At 39.9% G+C, this 21,457-nt stretch overlaps 1 protein-coding gene across 1 annotated transcript; it reads right to left on the minus strand.

The window, feature by feature from the left end:
* Positions 1–664: 664 nt before the first annotated feature.
* Positions 665–21,121, minus strand: Fgf5 (fibroblast growth factor 5). Its single transcript, XM_038317704.1, has 3 exons — positions 20,773–21,121; positions 13,400–13,503; positions 665–1,012 (listed from the first exon to the last, which is right to left on the minus strand). Exons 1-3 carry the CDS (start codon positions 21,119–21,121, stop codon positions 665–667), a joined length of 801 nt encoding a protein of 266 aa, XP_038173632.1.
* Between the last annotated feature and the right edge of the window lie 336 nt (positions 21,122–21,457).

The raw sequence follows: 21,457 nt of genomic DNA on the forward strand, positions 1-21,457 counted from the left end.
CATTTAAACATTTTAAAACATAGAACTAATTTTACACGACTTGAGGTATGGCTACAACAAAGTAAACAATGCAGTGAAGAAAAAAATGCAAAGGAGAACCACATGCTACCAAACAACCTATCAAAATATTTATAGTTCACGAACAGCAATAGATGAACTGTGTGTGGCACATTTGTTAAAATAATAAAAGTAAGAAAATATGCTCAATGTAGAGGTACCTTAAAAAAAACAAACGTTTATAAAATATTTTATCTGCATTAAAATATTCTTTGGAAAACAAAAATAAAAATGTATCATGTATGTTCTTTCAGGTTAATCTGTAAAAGTCAGAAAAAAATACATATAGTCCAGGCTGTTGAACATTCTAGAAATGTAGAATGCTAAACGTCCTCTAATCATGAAGCCTTTATACCTTACTAAGCTGAAGGGATGTGTTCCCTGGATCGCTACAGAGAATTTCACTTCTGTGTCTATTTAAAAATAAAATTTAAAAAAAAAAACAGTTTTGTTCCAGTCAAAGTGAAACAATGACCTGACTTCCATACGTGTAAGCACAGCAGAGGGACGGAGGGACACTGAGCCTGAGCACTTCCTTGAGGGCTCCATGACGCCTGTAGAAGGTCCTGAGGCCGAAAAATGGTTTCCCACAAGGCCGGGAAGAGCATCATCCAAAGCGAAACTTCAATCTGTACTTCACTGGGCTGGGACTTCTGCGAGGTGGCGACAGGGGGACCTTTGGTTTCACAGGACGAGGTGGCTTTTTCTTTTCTGGTACAGTGACCGTGAAGGAAAGTTCAGGTTGCTCTGACTGCTTGAATCTGGGTAGGAAGTGGGTGGAGACGTGCTGGGGTTTGACCCGCGGGCTGCAGCCCCTTTTGGCTTTCCCTCTCTTGTTCAGGGCCACGTACCACTCCCGCCCAGTCTTTTCAGTTCTGTGGATTGCTGACGCGTAGGTATTATAGCTGTTTTCTTGAAACCTCTCCCTGAACTTACAGTCATCTGTAAATTTAGCCTAGAAAGGAAAAAAAAAGGGAAACTTTTAAGTTGCGACAATATTTCAGCATACGATAAATACGAAGTCTTGAAAACCCAAAAATTCTATGACTCCTACTCTGTTCCCCTTTATAAAGATATGTTCCTTTAAAGTTGTGTCCGTGTGTGTGTTTCTATATTCCCATCTTGTCTTTGTTACACTATTTTTTATTCATTATGTTTAGGTGCTATAGTGCCGTTGTTTACACAAATACCCAGAACTATTGAATTTAAGCATTGTAAACTCTCACTTTAATACATAGGAATAATGTTACTGTTTCTAAACTACTTTGAAACTTGTATCTACGATTTCTTAACGTAGGATTTTTCCCCTCTATGTCATAAAAAATAGAACTAGATTATTAAGAAACAATTGCCGATAAAACGTATATTTATGTTGCTGAGGGCCCAGCTTCTACCAGGAATGCAGTTAGCAGAGCCATATGATTCTTTTTGAGACAGGCATACATTTTCAGCGTTATCAGTGTGATTCTTGATAGCGAGAAAGAGGTGGCATATGGCTCTATTAATATTGCATGTGTTAGAGTTCTTTAGGAAAAAAAAATGTATCTTCACATATGTGGTTCAAGAAAGTACATCTGAAGCCAGGAAGAAAAAAGTCATCCACATCATTAGCAACCATTCACCTGTATCTTATACATATGCACAGGCAAGCTAGTTTCGAAATGCACAGAGAGGTGGATGAGCTGACACCCATCCATCCATTAAGGTGCAGCTTGCGATAAGGATTTGTGACCTCCGTGTTCAGGGCGCCCAAAACAACAATGGAGGTGACAGGCAAAAGAAAGCCCCATAAAAATCAACATTTGGGCTGCGTCACGTGTGGCAAGACAGTAAGGAGGCAGGGAGCTGAGTGAACCTCCAGGAAATGAGAATGTGTGTTCGGACACTGTGGACCTTTGTAAGTAATTCTGTGTGACTTCCATTCGGGACATATGGGGGAAAGGACAAGAGATGGGGTTGATAAAGTAAGGCAGTGACAGCTCCCAAAGAGCTTGTTTGTCAAATGGAGGACTCTGGAGGAACGTGATGGAGGAACCGCAGAGTTGTGCATCAGGCTTCCTACCGTGGCCTGGTACTGACGGCTGAGCTCCCATCACTGGTTCCTATGCAGAAGCTCTGCCTACATGGCTCCTGTGATAAGCAACACATGTCCCTAGGGTAAGGAGCTATAATTCCCAACAAGCATAAAAAAGAACCCCAAAACCTCGAATGGCTTAGGAGTCCCTGTACTAGTCCAGACCGTCTGTCTTCACAATTTCAGTGCCCCTTCTGTGCAGAGTTCCTAAGTTTGAGAATAAGTGAAGACTTCCCCCCTTTGTGGTATATTTCTGTGCAGATGAGTGTTCTGTTCCTTGCTTTTTCTAGTAATACAAACTTTTCTCCACAATGCAGATCACACACTGAAATCTGAAAGCCTGACTCCTGCAAGGAAATGTACATAAATCCACTATTGAGCCCGATAAACAATTCTTCTCTTTACTTCTGCAAATCAGAAGATGCTGTCAGAGGAAAACCAACAGCAGAGCAGTTCCAACAACGTACTGACCTGCGTGCAACAGAGCCGCCAAGTTTTTTACACTTGGTTTGGGCAAGTCCCTCCTTGATGGCTATGAAGGAATATACGGCTAGTCGACAATACCGGTAGAACTCTGCACTGGCTCTGCTAGGACGTAAGCAGGTGCGTTACAGAGCTACCCCATGTGTGACATCATCTCCTCATGTCCTTTAACTCCCAAACTGCCAGCCTGTGTCTACTCCAAGGATGCTTAAAGAGAATTTCTTACATATATAATCTAATCTTTTTCTATAGCTGTTTAACCTTTGAAAGGTTTTTCCTCTTATGTCAATAAATATAGCTATGATTTTAATACATTTTTGTGAGACAGTCTCACTATGTACCCAAGGCTGCCATAGAACTTTCTGTGCACACCAGGCTGACCTCAAATTCACAGAAATCAGAGAGCCTCTGACTTCTGATCCAGATTATGTTATTTTATTTTGTGGTTTTTTTTTGAGGCAGGGTCTCTCTACATGGCCCTGACTGTCCTAGAACCCACTCTGTAAACCACGTTGGCATCAATATCACAGAGATTTGCCTGTTTCTTCCTCCCAAATGCTAGGATTAAAAGCATGTGCCAACACACCTGGCTTCCAGGTGAATCTTAAAAGAAAAAATTGAACCATCTCAACTGTTTGTGGCCTGTAAAATGGCAAAAATCTTAGAAAGACACAGAGCACTTCATTAAAAAGAATAACAGGCCAGGGCTGCAGATGGATCATTTTTTGGCTGTGTAGCATGTGCAAGGCTTTGGGTTTAATCCTTAACATCCCAGACAGTAACAACACTCATTTTATTTTACATCTTTGCCAAATAGCGCAGGCACAGACAGACATGTCCGGTTTTTGAAGTGGGCTGTATTGTTTAGTCTTGTTTACCCTCATGGTCTCTAAGGGAGTGAAGATAGGTCACCTTTCAAAGGATGTGTCTGAGGCATGAACACATGCACATACACGTGAGCGTACATGTGTGACCCTGCGTGCGTGCACACACAGAGAGAGCATACTTTGAAACATGTTTCAGTTCCATCCTAGAGCGAAACCCCACTTGATCTAGTCCCTAAACTTATTCAGCATAGGGACTTTCTCCACTTTCTAAGAATTCATGTTCTAAGGTTCATTCAAGAAGGGGTTGGCTTTTGAGACCACCCACCTTTCAAAGGTCACATAGAGTAGAAACAACAGAGAGCTAAAGTCCCGATCACTGTATGCAGCCACCATTGAAGGCCAGAGTAAAAAGAGTCAAACCGTTTGGGTTTTCTTAATTGACTTCTAATGTGTGTGTTTGTGTGTGTTTCTGAAAAATCCCCCATCTATGATGTACCAGAATTATTCGAACCAATCTTTCCATGGCCTTTTTCATTAGGAAATCTAGTTTCTTCTTGAAGGACTAATGAGTCCTGTCAGTATTCTCCCCTCATGGGGAAGATGGTATCTAAACAGAATGTCTCCAATACAATGGTCAGCATGGGACATCTTAAGAGCTGGCAACCAGGCAACATGGCTCTATCAAAATACATATACATTTACCAAAATGAATACGATTATTCTTTTAAAACCTTGGAGAATAACTTTCTAGAGTAATTTTCTTCACTTTTTTTCATTGAAAATAAATTATTTTCAAACAATCTGTTTTGATCACAGTTTCCCCTCGCTCATTTCCTTCCAGATCCTCGCCATCTCCCCACACCCTACTCCATGTCTTCTTTCTCTTTAGAAAACAAACAAGCGAATAAAACAAACAAACTAGAATTTAAAAGAAAAGAAAAGAAGAAGCACAAGAAAAGACACACAAACAAAACCCATCAAAACAAAAAATCAAAAAACCATAATATACAAGCAAATATATAATATACATAATATACAAGGCCAGTGTAAATGCCCAAGTAAAGCAATATGAGACAAAAAAAAATACCTACAAAAGTACCCTTGAGTTCATTTTGTGTTGGTGTCTACTACTGTGCATCAGGCCTGCCCTTTCTCCAGCAAGACTACACCGGAGAAAACTAACTCTTCTTTGCAAGCAAACTATCGAATGGAGGTAGCTTCGTGCTTAGGGACAGGCACTTGTATGCCCCTCTCAGTACTGGGATCCTGCCTGGTTTGGACGTGTGCTCACTACCACAGTATCTGAGCGAGTTTACACTGGCGAAAGTCTTGTTCTGTTTTGGAGACACTGCCTCTTTGGTGTCCTCCATTCCCACTGGGTCCTAAAATCTGCCTCCTCTTCTGCAAGGCTTCCTGAGCACTGAGCGGGGAGGGGTTTGACGAAAACATCCCAATTAGGACAATATTTTTGTGGGGTAATTTTCATGTTACATTCTCCTTTAGATCATAGGACATTTTATAATAAAGTACATAAATTTTAAATGACAGAAATCATGAGTTCCCCGGGTGGTTGGGGGTAAATTTGGCACACACACTTTCATTTGCCGAAGGCCTGATATAGGCAGGCAAATCAAATGCTAAATTATCTAACGAACTCAAGACTCATAGCTTCAGTGTCCAACCACTGTCTGCCACTAGGGCAGGAAAGCCTCACTCAGATCTCTGTCTTTGCTGGGCAAGGTGGCACACACCTGTAATCTCAGCATTCAGGTGGGTAAGACAGGAGAATGGCCAGGAGTTCAATGAAACTTGGTCTCAAAAAAAAAGAGAAAGAGAAAGAAAGAAAGAAAGAAAGAAAGAAAGAAAGAAAGAAAGAAAGAAAGAAAGAAAGAGAGAAAGAAAGAAACAAAGAAAGAAACAAAGAAGAATAAAAAACAAATTTATCCCTATCTTTGTTTCAAATATATGTTTTAATTGATTTGATAGTTGTTTGCTGACTGTGTAGCCAAATATTATGCTATTGCAGCTTCTACAGAGAGAAACTATATTGGCACATAAGCCTTCCAATCTTCCTTAATGAAATAAATTATTTGTGTTTTTTCTCTTTAATTTCTGCTCATCTTAAAAGCGTGAAAACAGGCCGGGCGGTGGTGGCGCACGCCTTTAATCCCAGCACTCGGGAGGCAGAGGCAGGCGGATCTCTGTGAGTTCGAGGCCAGCCTGGTCTACAAGAGCTAGTTCCAGGCCAGGCTCTAAAAAAGCTGCAGAGAAACCCTGTCTCGAAAAACCAAAAAAAAAAAAGCGTGAAAACAAATTGCCATCAAGAGATCAAGAGACCCCAAGTTGAACATTAATGTAAAATGCTTAAATCAACTAATTTATTGTAGCTCACTATTTCTGCCACAGCAAGTAAAACTTAAACAAATTAAATTATGTTTGCTTGAATATCCAAATTATTACATAGAGGGAGGGGATATAATGCTAATAAAAAGCAAGAACTTTTTATTCTCAAATATTGTGCTTTCAACAATGGCTATCTAATTTTTGACAAATGGCTCAAGAAAGTTCATTCAACAAACAGTTCTGGCAAAACTGATCACTATCCCAAAAAGAAGTAAATTAGAAGTCATCTCTCGTGCTGCACAAAACACATGTGAAGGGGATCAAAGATCTCAACTGGAAACCCAATGAGCCAAAACTGTCAGAGGAAAATGATAGGGAATATATTCCATGTTGTAGCTCCTGGCGAGAACTTTCTGAACAGGGCTCCACCAGCGCAGGACAGAGCCCCAAGAATCAACATGTGGAATCCTATGAAATTGGAAAGTTTCTGCACACAAAGAAAATTGTCAGAAATCCTACAGAATGAAAGTCTTCACCAACTGTGCTGCAGATGGTGAGGTAGTATTTGGAATACATAAAGAACTGCCAAAATTAAGTACCAAAAAACCCAAAACTGTCAGGTAGTAATTGGGCTTGTAAAATGAACAGCTTAATTCTCCAAAAGAAACATAAATATTCCATATGTATTTTGTTTAAGCATTCAACATCACCAGCTATTGGGAAACTACAAATAAAACTACTTTAAATTTTATCTCAGCCATCTCCGAATGGCAAGAGAAAAATTAGATGTCAACAGATGATGGTGGGGATGGAGGAAGGAGAAAACTTTATGCACTACTGATGGGACTATAAACTAATACAGACAGTATGTAAATCTATATGATTACTACAGGTACCAGATAAACCACCCTGGGCATAAAAAAAAGTTTGTATCCTACCATAGAAATAGTTGAACATGCATGTTTATTGCTGCATTATTAACGATAGAAAGAAAATGCAGCCAGCCTCAATGACTACCCACAGAAGACCAGATAATGAAAATGCAGTATGTATAGTATGTATATGGAGTGGAATTTTATTCTGCTGAAAAGAACACTGAAATCATGAAAGTTTCAACAATTGGGTAGAGAGTATCATGACAAGTGAGATAACTACATCACAAAAAACTAAATTCACATGCTCGTCTGAACCTTTCCAGTGTTTTTATTAACACTGTGAACGGTAAGGGTAGGCACAGGCTACAGAGTTAGAAAGAAGCCAGGAGGAAAGATGAGTGTTAAAGAATTTAGGTGTAGTAGCAAACATGAGACCCAGAAGTGGTTCTGGGGGTTAATAGATGACTAACTACTAAGGAAGGAATCCAGGGTATTGAGAGAAGGAGAGAGGAAAGTGAATGATGTTTTATTTGAAAACACAATGAACTCTTACGGTGTACATTGATTTTAAAAGAAAAATAAATGAATGATAGGGTTTTGACTTCACTGTCTGTTCTCACAGTATGGAATCCATTATAGACTATGGATGTTTTCAAAGGTCCATGCCACACACCTGTAATTCTTGCACTGGAAAGGCAGGAGCCAAGGATCCAGACCGGGGCTAAGCAAAAACCAATTCTCAAAATGTATAACTACGGATAAAAATGCAGTCCATGAAAGAGACGGCGATTGGAGTGAATTTGGATAAATATGTGGAGTTTATGCGGCATTTAACTTATTTTACTGTTTTTCAACCAATTGGTATCTTTTTCCTAAAAATTATAAATTTAAGAAATAATTGCCTTAATCCAAATAAGTAAAATGTCATTACACATTGCAATGAAAACACACATTGACGAAATCATGCTTTAAGCAGTTTCCTGGCAGCATGGATCCCAGCTTCTTGTTCCGCTACCCCCTCTTTCAGTGCTGCTTGGCCCCTACCTCTACTTCTACGAATGTTGCTGTTGGAGAGTGTGCCAGAAGCTCAGACTGTGTGTACAGCTGTGCCCTGACATAGGGCAATGGGCACCCAAAGAATCGCCCTTTACCCTTTTCCATATAAGTCATATAGAGATCCATGGCAACGCTGCTGTACTATCCTGACAGAGCCATAGTTCCTGCTTGACACTGAAAATCTTGCCATTCTTTGTCTCATTTCTTCCTATTGAGCAACCAAGGAAATGTGTAAAATGCGTTTAATAATAGCCAATTTAGTCATACGGTGACAAATGCCAGCCATGAGACTTCTCTCGTCTTAAATAGTCTTAAAAATCACCCAGATAGCAGATTTATATTTTAGTTCTACATAACCTCAGAGAGCTTACAAATTTTATACAAATATTTAAATTGTTTTTAAAAAACAAGCAACTTAAAGAACACCAATATACTTCAAAAAAATTAATCAGATACCGGATTTAAAATGCTCGTTCCCCTAGCTGTATCTCCAGAGATTTTACTTTTGTAGGGAGAGATGAAGATTTGGATTTGAAACATCGCTTGCTTACTTGATGGTAGTGACAGAGGTGAATCATATATGGAGAACGGAGCTAGAAGGCAGGTGCCTCGTTTCCAGCATCTCTAAGAGCCCTGTAAAACTACACTACTCCACACACAGTGATTAGCATGCATCATTTACCTTGTGCAATAATTAAGATACTATTATTTGGGGTTAGATCAGAAGGGCAAAGATGTAGTCCACCTGAAGGCCCACAATAGTGCATGACTCTCATCTCTTCTTCTGACTGAGATTACAATCTTTCCTTAACACCACAAGCTGATGCTCTCTCTTCACTCTTGCAGTGCATGGGCTCTGAAGTCCTTCCGGTTTTAAATACTGATAAATGCTAAGGGCCTTCCCCTAAACCATAGAGAGTTGCTTTAGACAACATGGATTTTGAAGCAATAAGTCCATTTATTTTGTCTGAATTTTTTTAAAAAAACAAAAGTCCTATCTGACTTTACAGAAGACAAAATTAATATTATATAAGGAAATCAATTGCAAAGGCAGAACCCCAAACTGCTTTTAGATCCCAAATTACTGAAGCTCTCATTTTCCCATGTAGATGAGAAGCTCTTACAGTGGGTGCTTCTATACAGATGCTTTGAGGTAGCCCACCGTCTTGACGGGAATAGTGGATCTTACTAGGTTTCATTTTCTAAGTGATAATGGTAAGTATAGCTCAAGTCTTTCTATTTCCCCCTTTAACAAACATTCTGAGCTATGGGGGCTGCTGGCTGCTCCTCACTGACCCCAGCACCTGAAGTCCAGTCCAGACTCTCCCCCTAGGCCAGCCAGCTGGCATCCTCTGAACCCAGGAAAGGAAAACGTTCATCCTCACCAGGGCTGACCAGCACACATTCCAAGCCTGTTTCGTAAACTCTGCAATTAGCTTTTCTTCCAAACATGATCCCCTAAAACCCTGAGACATAGGAAAATAACCATTTGACCACATGCTTTTCTCTGTATAGCTAAACCAGCAATGCATGTTTCCTGAAGACATTGAAGCACACGTGATACCGAACTTTTCCAAGATTTAATATTTTCAAGTTTAAAACACTAAAATGGACTGTAGGTCTCCAGAAGAATAACGTAATTATGGTAATAGAGATCCCTGCTATGTTGACAGTGTGAGCTTGCCATCAAAGTCGATTCCTCGGCAAAAGGAAAAAACCTAGCACGTAAGAAACTGCTGTATGCATAAAAAGTGCGGTCCCAAGAGTAAAGTAAAGGCTAGGGGTGAGTAGGATTTGGGCTAATCTAAATAACTGAAGAGTTGCAGACACTTGACCTTGAAATCAGAAGGAAAGATTGAAGATCATCTACCAGCTGCCGGAGAACACATTCTGGAAGATCTGCTTAAGTTGCACGTAATCATAGTTTCCCGGCTCCGCACCAAGTATTCTGCACACGCTATCTCGTGTAAAACACAGCCACCACTGCGGGCAGTCGCCGCAGGAAAACAATTCTATTTGTATCACCCATAAAAGCAAACACTAGAAACATTAAATAAAACAACACAAGGGTGAAGTGGAATTTGGCTTGAGGGGTCTGCATACCCAGAGGGATTCATGCTCACATCAGATCCCTGTAAGGAAAATCCAAACAAGGAATTCTGTGGGGCTTTCTGTGAGGACCCCAAAGCTGAAGAAAGAGCCTGAACAGATGAAAGACAGCGAAGGGCACATGTTCTTAGAAAGTCCCTCCATCTGGAGTATGTTGAGACAGAGAATGGGAGCCACAGTGCAGACTGGTTAATCCTGCTGGTTCTCTGGGAATTAATTATTGTCTCCTATTCTCTATAACTCCTGGACCATTTTGAAAAGAAGACCATACACTTTTGGCCCATAACACCCTTTCTCTGTCATTACAAAGAGTGTGGATTTGGATAGGCAGGAAAGTGGGGAGAATCTGGGAGGAGTTGAGGGAGGTAAAACTATAGCAAGAATATACTGTATGAAAAAATTGTTTTCAATTAAAAAGATTCTTTAAAGACAGCATGCCGAGACTGTCATATGTTTGGAATCTGTGAATGGTTTGGAGGTGGGTGTATGCAGATGAGGGATGGACTGCGAGCTTGACACACCACCTGTCCACCTGCTTGAGTTTCAAGTAAAACTTCCATTGTGAAATTAACCATCAGGACAATTAGGTCAGCACCAGCATTGCCTCCTCCATTCTGCCCAGGGCTGCCACTTTAGTGTGCCACCGTTGGGTACACAAAAGAAGTATCATTCAGTGCAGGAATGTTTTTAGGAACCAGGTAGTTCCTATTTGAAAGTGTTACCTTGAGAGGGGTTCCCTAAGCAACTCAGCATCACACTGGATAACAACATATAAGTCTGATAAGTTCTGTGGCAGGCACCTCCCTATCTCTATAGACGAAGGAGTTTGAGGGGAAGGCTAGGACCAAAATAAATGTGTTCTGAACCTAAGGGAAGGTGAAAACTAATTTACAGCTGTCCACATCTAATCGAGAATTTCCCTCTTGGCTAGTTAACAGCGTGCTATAAATGCTCTTAATGATGTCCCACAATGTTCATTTCTGACATATGGTAGGAAAATATTACTAAATTGGCACTTGCTAATTCCTATAAGCATATGAAAACAAAAATGTGTTCCCAAACACTATGCTTTCTTTTAAACTAACTCAAACCTATATAACACTTGGATATTTCAAGAGGGAATTCAGAAGTGATACAGTTCTCTTCAGTCACATAACTATGTGACCTTAGGAAAATAACTAAACATCTCAGACTCTTTCCACGACTCAGTGTCTGAATAACAAGAATGGAAAGTCTCTTACAGAACTCTGGAAGTGCATCACCCTGTGTGGTGATTAATCTCTGTTGGCAGAACTGAATGGAAACGGACAATTCAGTGTAGGGCGATTACTTTCCCCAGAGTTACCTGGATAACTTCCACTTCTAGTTCTACTTTGGAAGAAGAAGCTGAAAAGTAGGCACTCATTAATGCCGTTGTAACATTATTAGTGTAAGCAACTCACAAACTAAGCATTACTAAGTGTGAGTTAGGTTTTTGGATTATAATGTGATTTTGTAAATATCAAAACCAAGTCAAATAAACACACTGAAAGTTGTAAGAATGTTTTTTTAATGTATTCCACTACAGTGAAAACAGGAAAGAAACCAGCTGGGCATAAAGCCGATAATTGCTATGATTAATGCTATTTCTAAACTCGACTTCTTTAAAAATAAATCACTTCATAATTTAATTAGGTTTCTTTCCATCTAGAGAAAAAGCACTAATAAAAGCTCAGATAAGAGAATGAAGGTTTGGGCATAATCGTAAGGCTTAATTTTTTATCTATGGTTCAGCTCAAAGTCATCAGAATGACTTTTATATCAAAGAGCCGCAGTGAGTGGCAGGAGCAAGGCTTGCTTTGTGCTGTTTAAAAGTCATTATTCCATGAAATAACTTAGCCTGCCAAGATGAGAAAGAATAACAGATGCTGTGTTTTGTGTTATCTGCATTATTTCCACCAGTCATCCTTAGACATTTGGGTCAAATTTCTAGAAATTAGTTACTTGGATTTGACAGAGGAATCATGTATCGTAACCTCTCAGTTTGACCCTTCTAATTGGCATCCATTTATAATACTTTGCTTTCTGTGGCAATTATCCCCACACTGGCCTGAGTTCCATCTATTTTTGTGTGCACTAGTGCACAACTCAGAACGTTTTCCGTGTTAAGATTTTTCATCCTACAGCAGACAAACCCATTAGAGGTGATTTTTTTTTTCATTTTGTGCCTTATGACACTGAGATTTTTGAGGGCTTTTAAAACCTTAAATTAGAGCAAGGAAAAGTCATTGATTTCTGACCAGGATTTGAATTTTTAATGATCAAATATTATTCTTAACAAAATGAGATCTGACTTTTCTCCACAGCGATAGAGAATATTTTTCCCCTCAAATAAGTGAAATGTCACTTTTAGTTGTTCAGGCATAGTAACCATCTTTAAAAACTGTGTTAGTCCTTGCTAGAGTACAAGCAATCCATAAATGGAATAAATTGCTTTTACAATTCTTGAAATTAACAACTAAGCAATTTAATGGTTTTCATTTATTTTAAATGGTGGTTTTCTACATTTACATTAGATTTAGTTTATTGCATATAATAATGCACACCATTTATTGAATAGTTACGAGGTACCAAATGCCGCCCTAAGTACTTTACATACACTTGCTCATGAAACCCCCAAATAGCCATAGTGTCCTTTAAAAGTTATTAATTACTTTAGATGCAAAGAAAAGGAAATTGTAAGAGTTTTACATGTAGAAATGAGGGGAATTCTGATTGGATTCTTAAGGGTCTATAAGTAAAAAGTCAAGGAGTGTCAATTGATATCACTCTTAAATTAGACTTTTTCTCCACTTTGAAAATTGCAAAAAGAAATAGCTATTCACTTGCTGGTAATTAAAGAGTTAACTTTAAAGAATAATTGTGACACATATCCACTAATACAAATAAACAGAATCTGGACTATTAAAAGCTAGAAACAAATGATTTGTAAACTGATTACTAAATGTGTAAGTAGTCTGAAGAAATACGTTGAATTCAAGATCAGTAAGTAATTATATTTGATGTGACAAAATACAAGAAAGAAATTTCCCTATCCAGCACAATTTCTTTCTGGGAGGTAAGGGGATTTGCGGTCTTGGTTTTGTCTCTTACTTGCTTACATGGAAATGTATATTAATCAAACCAAATTTGACATCATGAATAACTGATAGGATCAAATAAGAACTCTATTTATTAAACACTCAAACCGCCAAATAAACACGTAAAGCTAAAACGCAAGAGGATAGCTCGTTGCCATGACAAGTCTCATGGAGACCCTTTGGGACACTAACAGTGGCAGCCAGTGTGCAAAGGCTATTTCCAAGTACATTTATCTTTTATGATTTTAGAGGCTGTATGTATTTTCAAGTCAGTTCAAATGATTACCTACAGACACATAAAAAATTGGTTATACATACATATAATTTTACCAAAAGAAAAAAATTAAGTTCCTTAAGCAAATTGTCTATCTCATCTACTGATTTTGAAAAAAAAAATATCACTTCACTTTTAAAACCTCAGAGCACCTTTAACAAATATAAAGTGGTTCTACTTACACTTGCATGGAGTTTTCCTTTTTTTGACATCGCTAAAAATTTGTTGCTGAAAACTCCTCGTATTCCTACAATCCCCTGAGACACAGCAAATATTTCCAAAATACCTAGGATGACAAAAATCCCAAAATAAAACACAGACTCTCCTACACAGAACTGGGAAGAATGCAACGGCTACATGAACTGCTCTCAGTCTTCGCCACTGGGACTAAAGACAGGGACATGCAATGACCTTTTGTGACAGTCGCTATGTCAAAGAGTGGCCAGTGTCCTAGTGGACACGCGGAAGGACTTATTTCAAGATCTAGAAATTTGATTCTGCTTCCTCGATAATTCTGCATTTGCAAATAGTAGTGGCTTTTGATGAATACTGTTTGTTTGACATTAGAATCTTTTCAAATCCCCAATGTATTGAAAGATGCTTTTTAAAATATATTTTAGATTTAATCCTAATTTGTTATTATTGCAGCAAAGATGATCTACTTTTGGTATTAAAACACAAGTCTGTCCTCAAAGTTAATATAAGAAATTCAAAAGCCTGAAAATTTGTACTTTCTTACATAAAACAAATCTTTCTATTTCAATCCTCACAGTTTGAGAACTTAAATAAGTATATGTCATATCCAATCCTTTAAAACCATAAAACTACACCTAAGATATTAAAAACACTGTAAGTGATTATTACTTCCATAAACTGTTTGATGAACTGTTTCGAAAAATATTAGACTTTAAATCATTTCCCAGAAAAACGAGTTCTATAAAGTTGATACTGTATAATGAATGCAGTCTGTATGTCACTGCAATGTCCCTTCAACCCCCACAGTCATGTCAAGAACCATGTGCTTTGAGGCAAGAAACTGTTTACTGTAATTCACGGAGTGGATAAGGTTAAGTGTGTATTCTGCATGTAGTTAGACAGCCTGCCTAATATTAATAATAAAGTCAAAAGAGATTTTATACAAGTATGAGTAAGGATAACATTCTTGTTAGTTAGACAGTTGAAATTGTAAAAAATACAGAAACCAGGTAATATAGTTAGGAGAGCGGAGAGGAAACGAAGAACATGGAGGGGAGAAAGCACATCTTGACACTGGGTACAAGGGTTCTGGCGTGCACATTAACTAGGGTATCTCAGTAGCTCTCTGCAGAGGAGACACCTCCTTCACGTTTCCTGGAAATGGCAATCTCCCCCTGCCGTGCTTGGTATGTGTGCAAAATTATTCAACTTACTAACAAGGGCTCTACGTACATATAGATGAATTCGTTTATTGAGGACTATGTCGCACAACACAAGCTGAGAATCTGTCATTGTCACGGATATTACTGCTTGCTTTCTCTCAGCTTGGTTTGTTAAAAATACTTAGAAATATCACAGGGGTAAAAAGGGATACCTGAGAAGCTATTTTTCTTCTCGTTGTTTTTAAATCTTAGCCCAGAGTAAGAAAACCTTCTCACAGAAACTGCAGGCACCAATTTAGTGGTGTTTCTTTCCATGAGAATTTTAAACACACTCAACAGGGAGCTATTCTGGCTGATGTACGAGAGTGTTAGTAGACTCTAGTGTCCTGTGCATCGTTTTCTTTAATCGTGTTGCTAAAATGCAATTTGTGTATAATTTAATATGAACATTGGCTGTGATACACACCCAAAGATTTAGAAGCATCATCATTCTAGCAGATACTGACAAAACACAGGGAACGCTCTGTAAAGTTACACGCAACAGTGATTAGAGAGTATACCGTGTATACATATGCGGCATATTTAGCTTTTTAAAGTTTAAATGTACTTCGCATGGAGGATATTGAACTTTTAAAACTAAACTATGAAGATGATATTATTGCTGAAATAGGACTGGCATGTCTGATCAAAAGCTCTATTTGAATCAGAACCGAAGAGTAATACTGAGAGCATCAATAACAAGTTCAGATATTTGATTGATTGGGGATGAAATTGTAAACACTGCATAAACGTATGTGAGCAGAAGCATGAAGAGGCCTCCATTGGAGATCTGCTTTGTGGAATGATTGACGCAACAGGGACAATGGGGTTGAGAGATGAGGTCTGGACAGTTTTTCTCCAGTGTTCTCATTGCTCTAGATTGGTAAGGGTGGCTTTCTCTCACCCCTAAGAAACATTATTCTAATGCTTTTTTAAAAATTCAATATTTTCTATAGCCTAATTATTAGGAATCTGTGACAATGAATTCGAAGGAGATTTCTGTTCACCTTGTGGATGTGCTCAGCTTTATAAATGCAAATTGGTCATGTATTAATGAAAAATATATGATAGTATCAACGATCAAATTCTCACATTTTCAGTTGAACTTTTGAGATAGTGAGATTAGATGATTTTATACATATTTACTTAGTTAAAAAACAAATGAACAAAAGCTTCCTATGACTTTGTTTAATTAAACTAGTGCCCTTCAATCTTATAACCTTCTTTTGAGGACTCATTTTGTCTCATTTAGTATCTCAATATACTGCATATGTGCCGAAAGCATACATTTTCTTTGCAGTTAATTTTAAATGTGGAGATGATGAAGTAATGCCTGTGAAAGCATTACTTTATTTACCTTGTATGCTTTGTCTGATAAATTCTATTATAAAAACAAATATTGCCAGAAAATGGAAAGCTAATATAATTTTAATAAGATTCCCTGGACCTGGAAACTTTATATGTGTGTGTGTGTATACATGTATATTTATGTATATATGTGTGTGTGTGTGTGTGTGTGTGTGTGTGTGTGTGAGAGAGAGAGAGAGAGAGAGAGAGAGAGAGAGAGAGAGAGAGAGAGAGAGAGAGAGAGTGTATGTGTTCTTATGTCTTCTTTTTTCCACACAAACAACTTTGGAATTGATATTTTAAATCTGAATGCAATTTTGATCTAATATTGGAATCATCATAAAGAACATAATTCCTAACCTAATTTCAATAATGACTTCATTCTGTCTTGGTTTCTAGAATCCTCTCACAACTCTACACGACTCACAATGGGTTTCCTGCTCCTCTCCCCAAGAGACCACAGGCTCTCTATGTCATCTACATTTTACTGCAAATCTCAGCAGCTCATTAAAGAATTCTAGGAAATACTTTAATATTATATCATGAATTAATGTGTTCCAAGAAACTTTTCTCTAAAGCTGACTTTGAGTAAGTCAGTAGTATCTATATCCTCATCTTTAGGAGTCAATAATAATAAACTCGAAGGAAATTGCCTCTTCACCCTGTGGATGTCAAAACAGTATCCTTAAGCAAAACTGTGGAAGACAATTGTCTCAGAGACCAGCCAGTGACTATCTGCAATGTTACACTTTCATAGGGACACCACCGCCCCGCCCCCACGTAGACACATGCATTTTGAGTTGCTCTTATTATTGTGTCTGTTTCTTGTTTGGAGATTGGTGTAGAGAACTCAGGAAAATTAATTAATATTCAGATACTGAAGATGTTGTTCTCTCCTTCCCAAAATGTTCAAAGTTAAGATAATTGTGTGTGTGTGTGTGTGTGTGTGTGAGAGAGAGAGAGAGAGAGAGAGAGAGAGAGAGAGAGAGAGAACCGTTTCTCAGTAAAATGTCAGGATTGATTTCAAGATTGAAGGAGACAAAACTTTTTGGTGTTTCTACCATTGGTCCTTAATCTACTCTCTTCATGGGATAATTATGCCTTAAGAATAAGTTTACTTCAGTGAGAAAATATACCCATAGCTTCCTTTCTTGTTCTTCTTAGATTTCTCACTACAAGCAGGCTCTGTTGATGGTGGAGGGCTTGGAGAATAAAAGCTAGAACAACACAGATATCACATGTGTTCAGAGGCTTTCAACAACATATTTGAAAATTCTCAAAGAAAAATATGGTGACACTGAAGTTTCTCTACTTTCATCCATGGCAACAGACATGCTCTGCCAAGTTATCAAGTCTTAGTCTTCAACGATCCAATTTAGCACAGTCTTTGCTGATTAAATTAGTAACAGAATTTCCCCTTGAATTTCTCTGCACAGTAAATTCTGATTTCTCCAGCCCAGGGAAATGGCTGCTGACTGTGTGACACCAAAGCAGATAGTTAGGTGAGATTCTCAAAAAAAAAACCTAAAATTCAGGACTCTCTTAACCAAAATGTAAACGAAATTTTTATAATTTGTGTGACTGCTTTCTGTAACCATCGCCTAAAATTTTCTCCTTTGAGCTGATGCTAATTTCCTAGTTTTAACGGCCCAAGTTAAGCCAACCAACAGCACTGTATCAAAGCTAAACTTGACAGGTTCTAAGTTAAATCAGCTGCTCATCTGTCTTCAAGGTTAGAACTCATAACCTCATCTTCTCCATTCTTCTTCACCTTTCCCCAGTATTTCCTTCCAATGGGCAATAAGCTAGACACCATATTCTAGTATGAGGTAAACAGGGGCCTTACTAATTGGTGTATCTAAAGGAACGTTTCAATATCTGTACCAAGAACACGGTTTTAACAGTAAAATTAAACATCCTTTGCAACTGACAAATATATTTATTATTGATTAACAATTGATATTTTATCTGACAAAAAGTTTTATTGTAGCATCTTAAAGTACTTTTATACTGAGGTTTTATTGCAAAGCTCTCCTGGCTTCTCCTGTGAAACAAAAAAAGCAAATGTTTCTACATATATTCTAAGTAATCATCCAAGGTCAGTGCCTTAATTTACATAAATTTCAGCAATTTATCAAGCACTACTTTCAAAGTATGCTAAATAGCTAAATAATCAACTGCAAGGAGCTGCTGTTTTCCTTCCATGGTGACATACGTGTAAAGAGTCATGTCAACTTTCCAAATTCCACGTCTTCCCATTGCACATACTAACATTTCATAGATCATTGCTGGGAACTCCAAATATCCAAAGCAAATAGTATGACCATAGTGTTTAAATTATGCTTTCCTTTAAGAAAAACCTGTGGAAGGAAGGGCCAGAAAAAAAGCAAACCAGCAAAGAAAAAAATGGCATGAAAGTAACCAAAACATCATCCTTCCTGAGGTGGGTGCCCTACATTGGATTCATGAATGAGTGAATGGGTGAATGAATGAAGGCCAGTCTTTTGAAAGAGACAAATTGAACTCTGAATGTCTGTTTAAAAATTGGGGGGATTGGAAGTCAGGAAAAAGCTTCTTACAAAGATTTATTAGTTCCTGCTTAGGATACATCTCCGTCGTTTGGTGGTGGTCCTTCAATGAGGATTATAAAATAAATTGGCCTTTGGCAATAATGGAGAGCTGGCCAGTTTCTTCTTCAGTCAAAACTAAGTCTGTTGATCTGTTCTCACTTTTCCTTCATTTGTGTTTCTGTAAATCCCCTTATAGCAGGGCCTAAACTGCAGCCACATTTAACTTCAGCGTGCTTTTGTAATGAAGAAAGGACAATCCTGTTTTCAGAGCTCCCTGGCATTCCAAAGCTACCTCAGGCACCAGGGATTCCAACTTACAACTTGCTACCTGTTACTCTGGGTCTCTCCTGAGCCTGAGAAAGTAAGGGTTATGTTGAGTGGGTACCAGTTCCCTGGATAAATTCACAGCAACAAACTAGAGAATGGTTTGTTTCAAGAGCCAGGGAGACTGCTGGAAGTGGAGAGCGAGTTCGAGTGTCTCATGGCAGAACTGAATCCTGCAGAATGAGGACGGTGAGGAGAAATTTTGAAACAAAAGTAGCTCTCGTCTCCCTGCAGCATCAGAGGACTCACCCTTACCAGAACAGACTGCTCCCTTCGTCAACAAAGGCCGGAATTCTTTTAAACAGGAAGAGAGGGGGTCCAAGGTGGAGCATATGGGAGCCCTGAGACTCAACTTGACGGGAACCTAGAGCCCTCTCTGCTTTGCACTGCCTCCCCACCTGCACCTCAGCCCGCTGAGGGGTGCACTCAAAAAGGGCAAAACTAGCAGCCTGCTGGCTTGGAGCTGCACCTGTCGGGTTGCTCCTGCCAGATCTCACGTGTCTGATCCTCTTAACACATTGAAAGAGGCTGGCTAGCCAGCCACCCCACCTGTGCTTGAATCTCCAAAGCTCTCCGCAGGCCCCGGCAGACAACAAATAAAGCCCGCGGTTCTTGGAGCTAAATAAACAGGAGCGTGCTGGTCTCTGGGGGAACAGTGGTCCGGTGAGGTATACCTGGGCGCCATCAGGCAGACAAGAGGGGCCAGATGACAGCACAGCATTATATCCTGGCCCCATTTCCGTTCTCCTTGGGAGTCTGAGAGGTCCCTACTTTTTTTTTTTTTTTTTTTATCTGGAGGACTAAGCCCTGCTGGAAAAACGATCTGACTCTAGTGAGAAAATACCTAGCTGGACCACAGAGACAACCTCAGTCCCTCGCACACAGCCCCAGATCACAGCTAGCCTCAGCCGCCTAGGAGCAGCGAGATAGTTCGAGTGGCTACTGCGACAGTCTAGAAAGCGTGTGGAACGGAGGGAACGCGGGTGGAGTGGCGGCAAAAGGGAGAGAAGAAAAAGAACTCAGAAAACAATTTTAAGTTGGTTGTTTTTTTTAAGTTTTGCCCAATTTCCAACCATTTTCAACGTCCTCTGTGGTTCTTTTAAAATTAGGAACTTTCCTCTAACTGTCTCTCTGAGCCAAAGGCTAAGACGGTCTTGTCAGCGTCTCTGCTTACTAATACACTGATAAACCCAGCACCGGACTCAGTCATCATACGGTCTGTCCAGTTTTCTAGCTCATGTTGCCTTCTTGCAAACAGGATTCTACACTTCGTGTGTATATATAAATTCTACATAGATGTGTGTAGCCGGTGTGTGTGTATACATATGTATGTATACGTGTGAAATATGTCTACGTGTAAAAAGTTACATATGTGTGTATACATATGTATGTATACGTGTGTGAAATATATCTGTGCGTGAAAAGTTATGTATACATATTAACATAGACCTATAATATGGGATATATGTATATGATGTATGCGGCTGGAGAATAGAAACTAACCTGAATTGTGTACAGGGGGGAAAAAGTGTACTTTGACATTGGAAGAAACATGCGATTCTAGTTTATAAGAAGAAAGAAATTGTACCAGGAGAAAGACTTTTACTTCTTGCGTTATTTTTCCCCAGCTATGGAGGAAGGCTTGTCCCCCCCCCCCCCCCCCTCCGGCCAGGCATTCTGGAAACGAGCTTCCTGTCTCATCAGGATAACCTCCACCTGGGGAATCTCCATGCCCGCTGCCCGAGAGACGGGTGCGGGTGCACGGACCCTGTAGACGCATGTCCACGAAACCTACCGAACTGCTTCCAGAATCAGCCAGGTCCCAGAATGCTGGGCTTCCTAGAGGTGCCCCTGTAGCCCAAAGGAAACCTGGCCGTCCCTCCCAGAACAGGTTTTGTTGGAGAGTGGACAACTTACTTAACATACTGGCTTCGTGGGAGCCATTGACTTTGCCATCCGGGTAGATCTGCAGATGGAAGCCGATGCCCACTCTGCAGTACAGGCTGCCGGTCCGGCGCCCCGAAGGGCTCCACTGGAAGCTGCTGTGCTCCGAGCCGCTTACTTGGCTGCCCGGGGAAGCCGCGACTGGTGAGGAGGCAGAAGATGAGGAAGACGTCGTGCTACTTCTGCCCCGGCCGCCGCTGGAGTCTCCGGGGTTCCTTGGAGCCTCGGGTTGCCCTTCGGGAATGAGACGCTTCTCCCCGTGAGCCCAAGCGCTGAGGATCAGGTGGCTGCAGAAGAGGAGGAAGAGCCAGGACAAGCTCATTCTTCCGGCCGCGGGGGTCCTAAGTGCATCTTGCAGGGCTGGCTCCGGGCTCCGTAGCCCCAGCGCTGCTGCGAGCCTCTGGCGCTGCCTCCCTCGCCGCACAGGGTGGACATAGCCTCGGGGAAGGGAGAGGGAGAGGGGGAGAGAGTGAGTGTGTGTGTGTGTGTGTGTGTGTGTGTGTGTGTGTGTGTGTGTGAGAGAGAGAGAGAGAGAGAGAGAGAGAGAGAGAGAGAGAGGCCACCCGAGCGGATCTCGGCGCTGGTACCGGGATATTTATAACGCCAGTGATCTCACTGCTCCGTGCACGCCTGCGAAGCTTCCCCTCACCCGCCGCTT

This window comes from Arvicola amphibius, chromosome 1 (genome assembly GCF_903992535.2).
Source record: "Arvicola amphibius chromosome 1, mArvAmp1.2, whole genome shotgun sequence".
Classification (NCBI taxonomy): Eukaryota; Metazoa; Chordata; class Mammalia; order Rodentia; family Cricetidae; genus Arvicola; species Arvicola amphibius.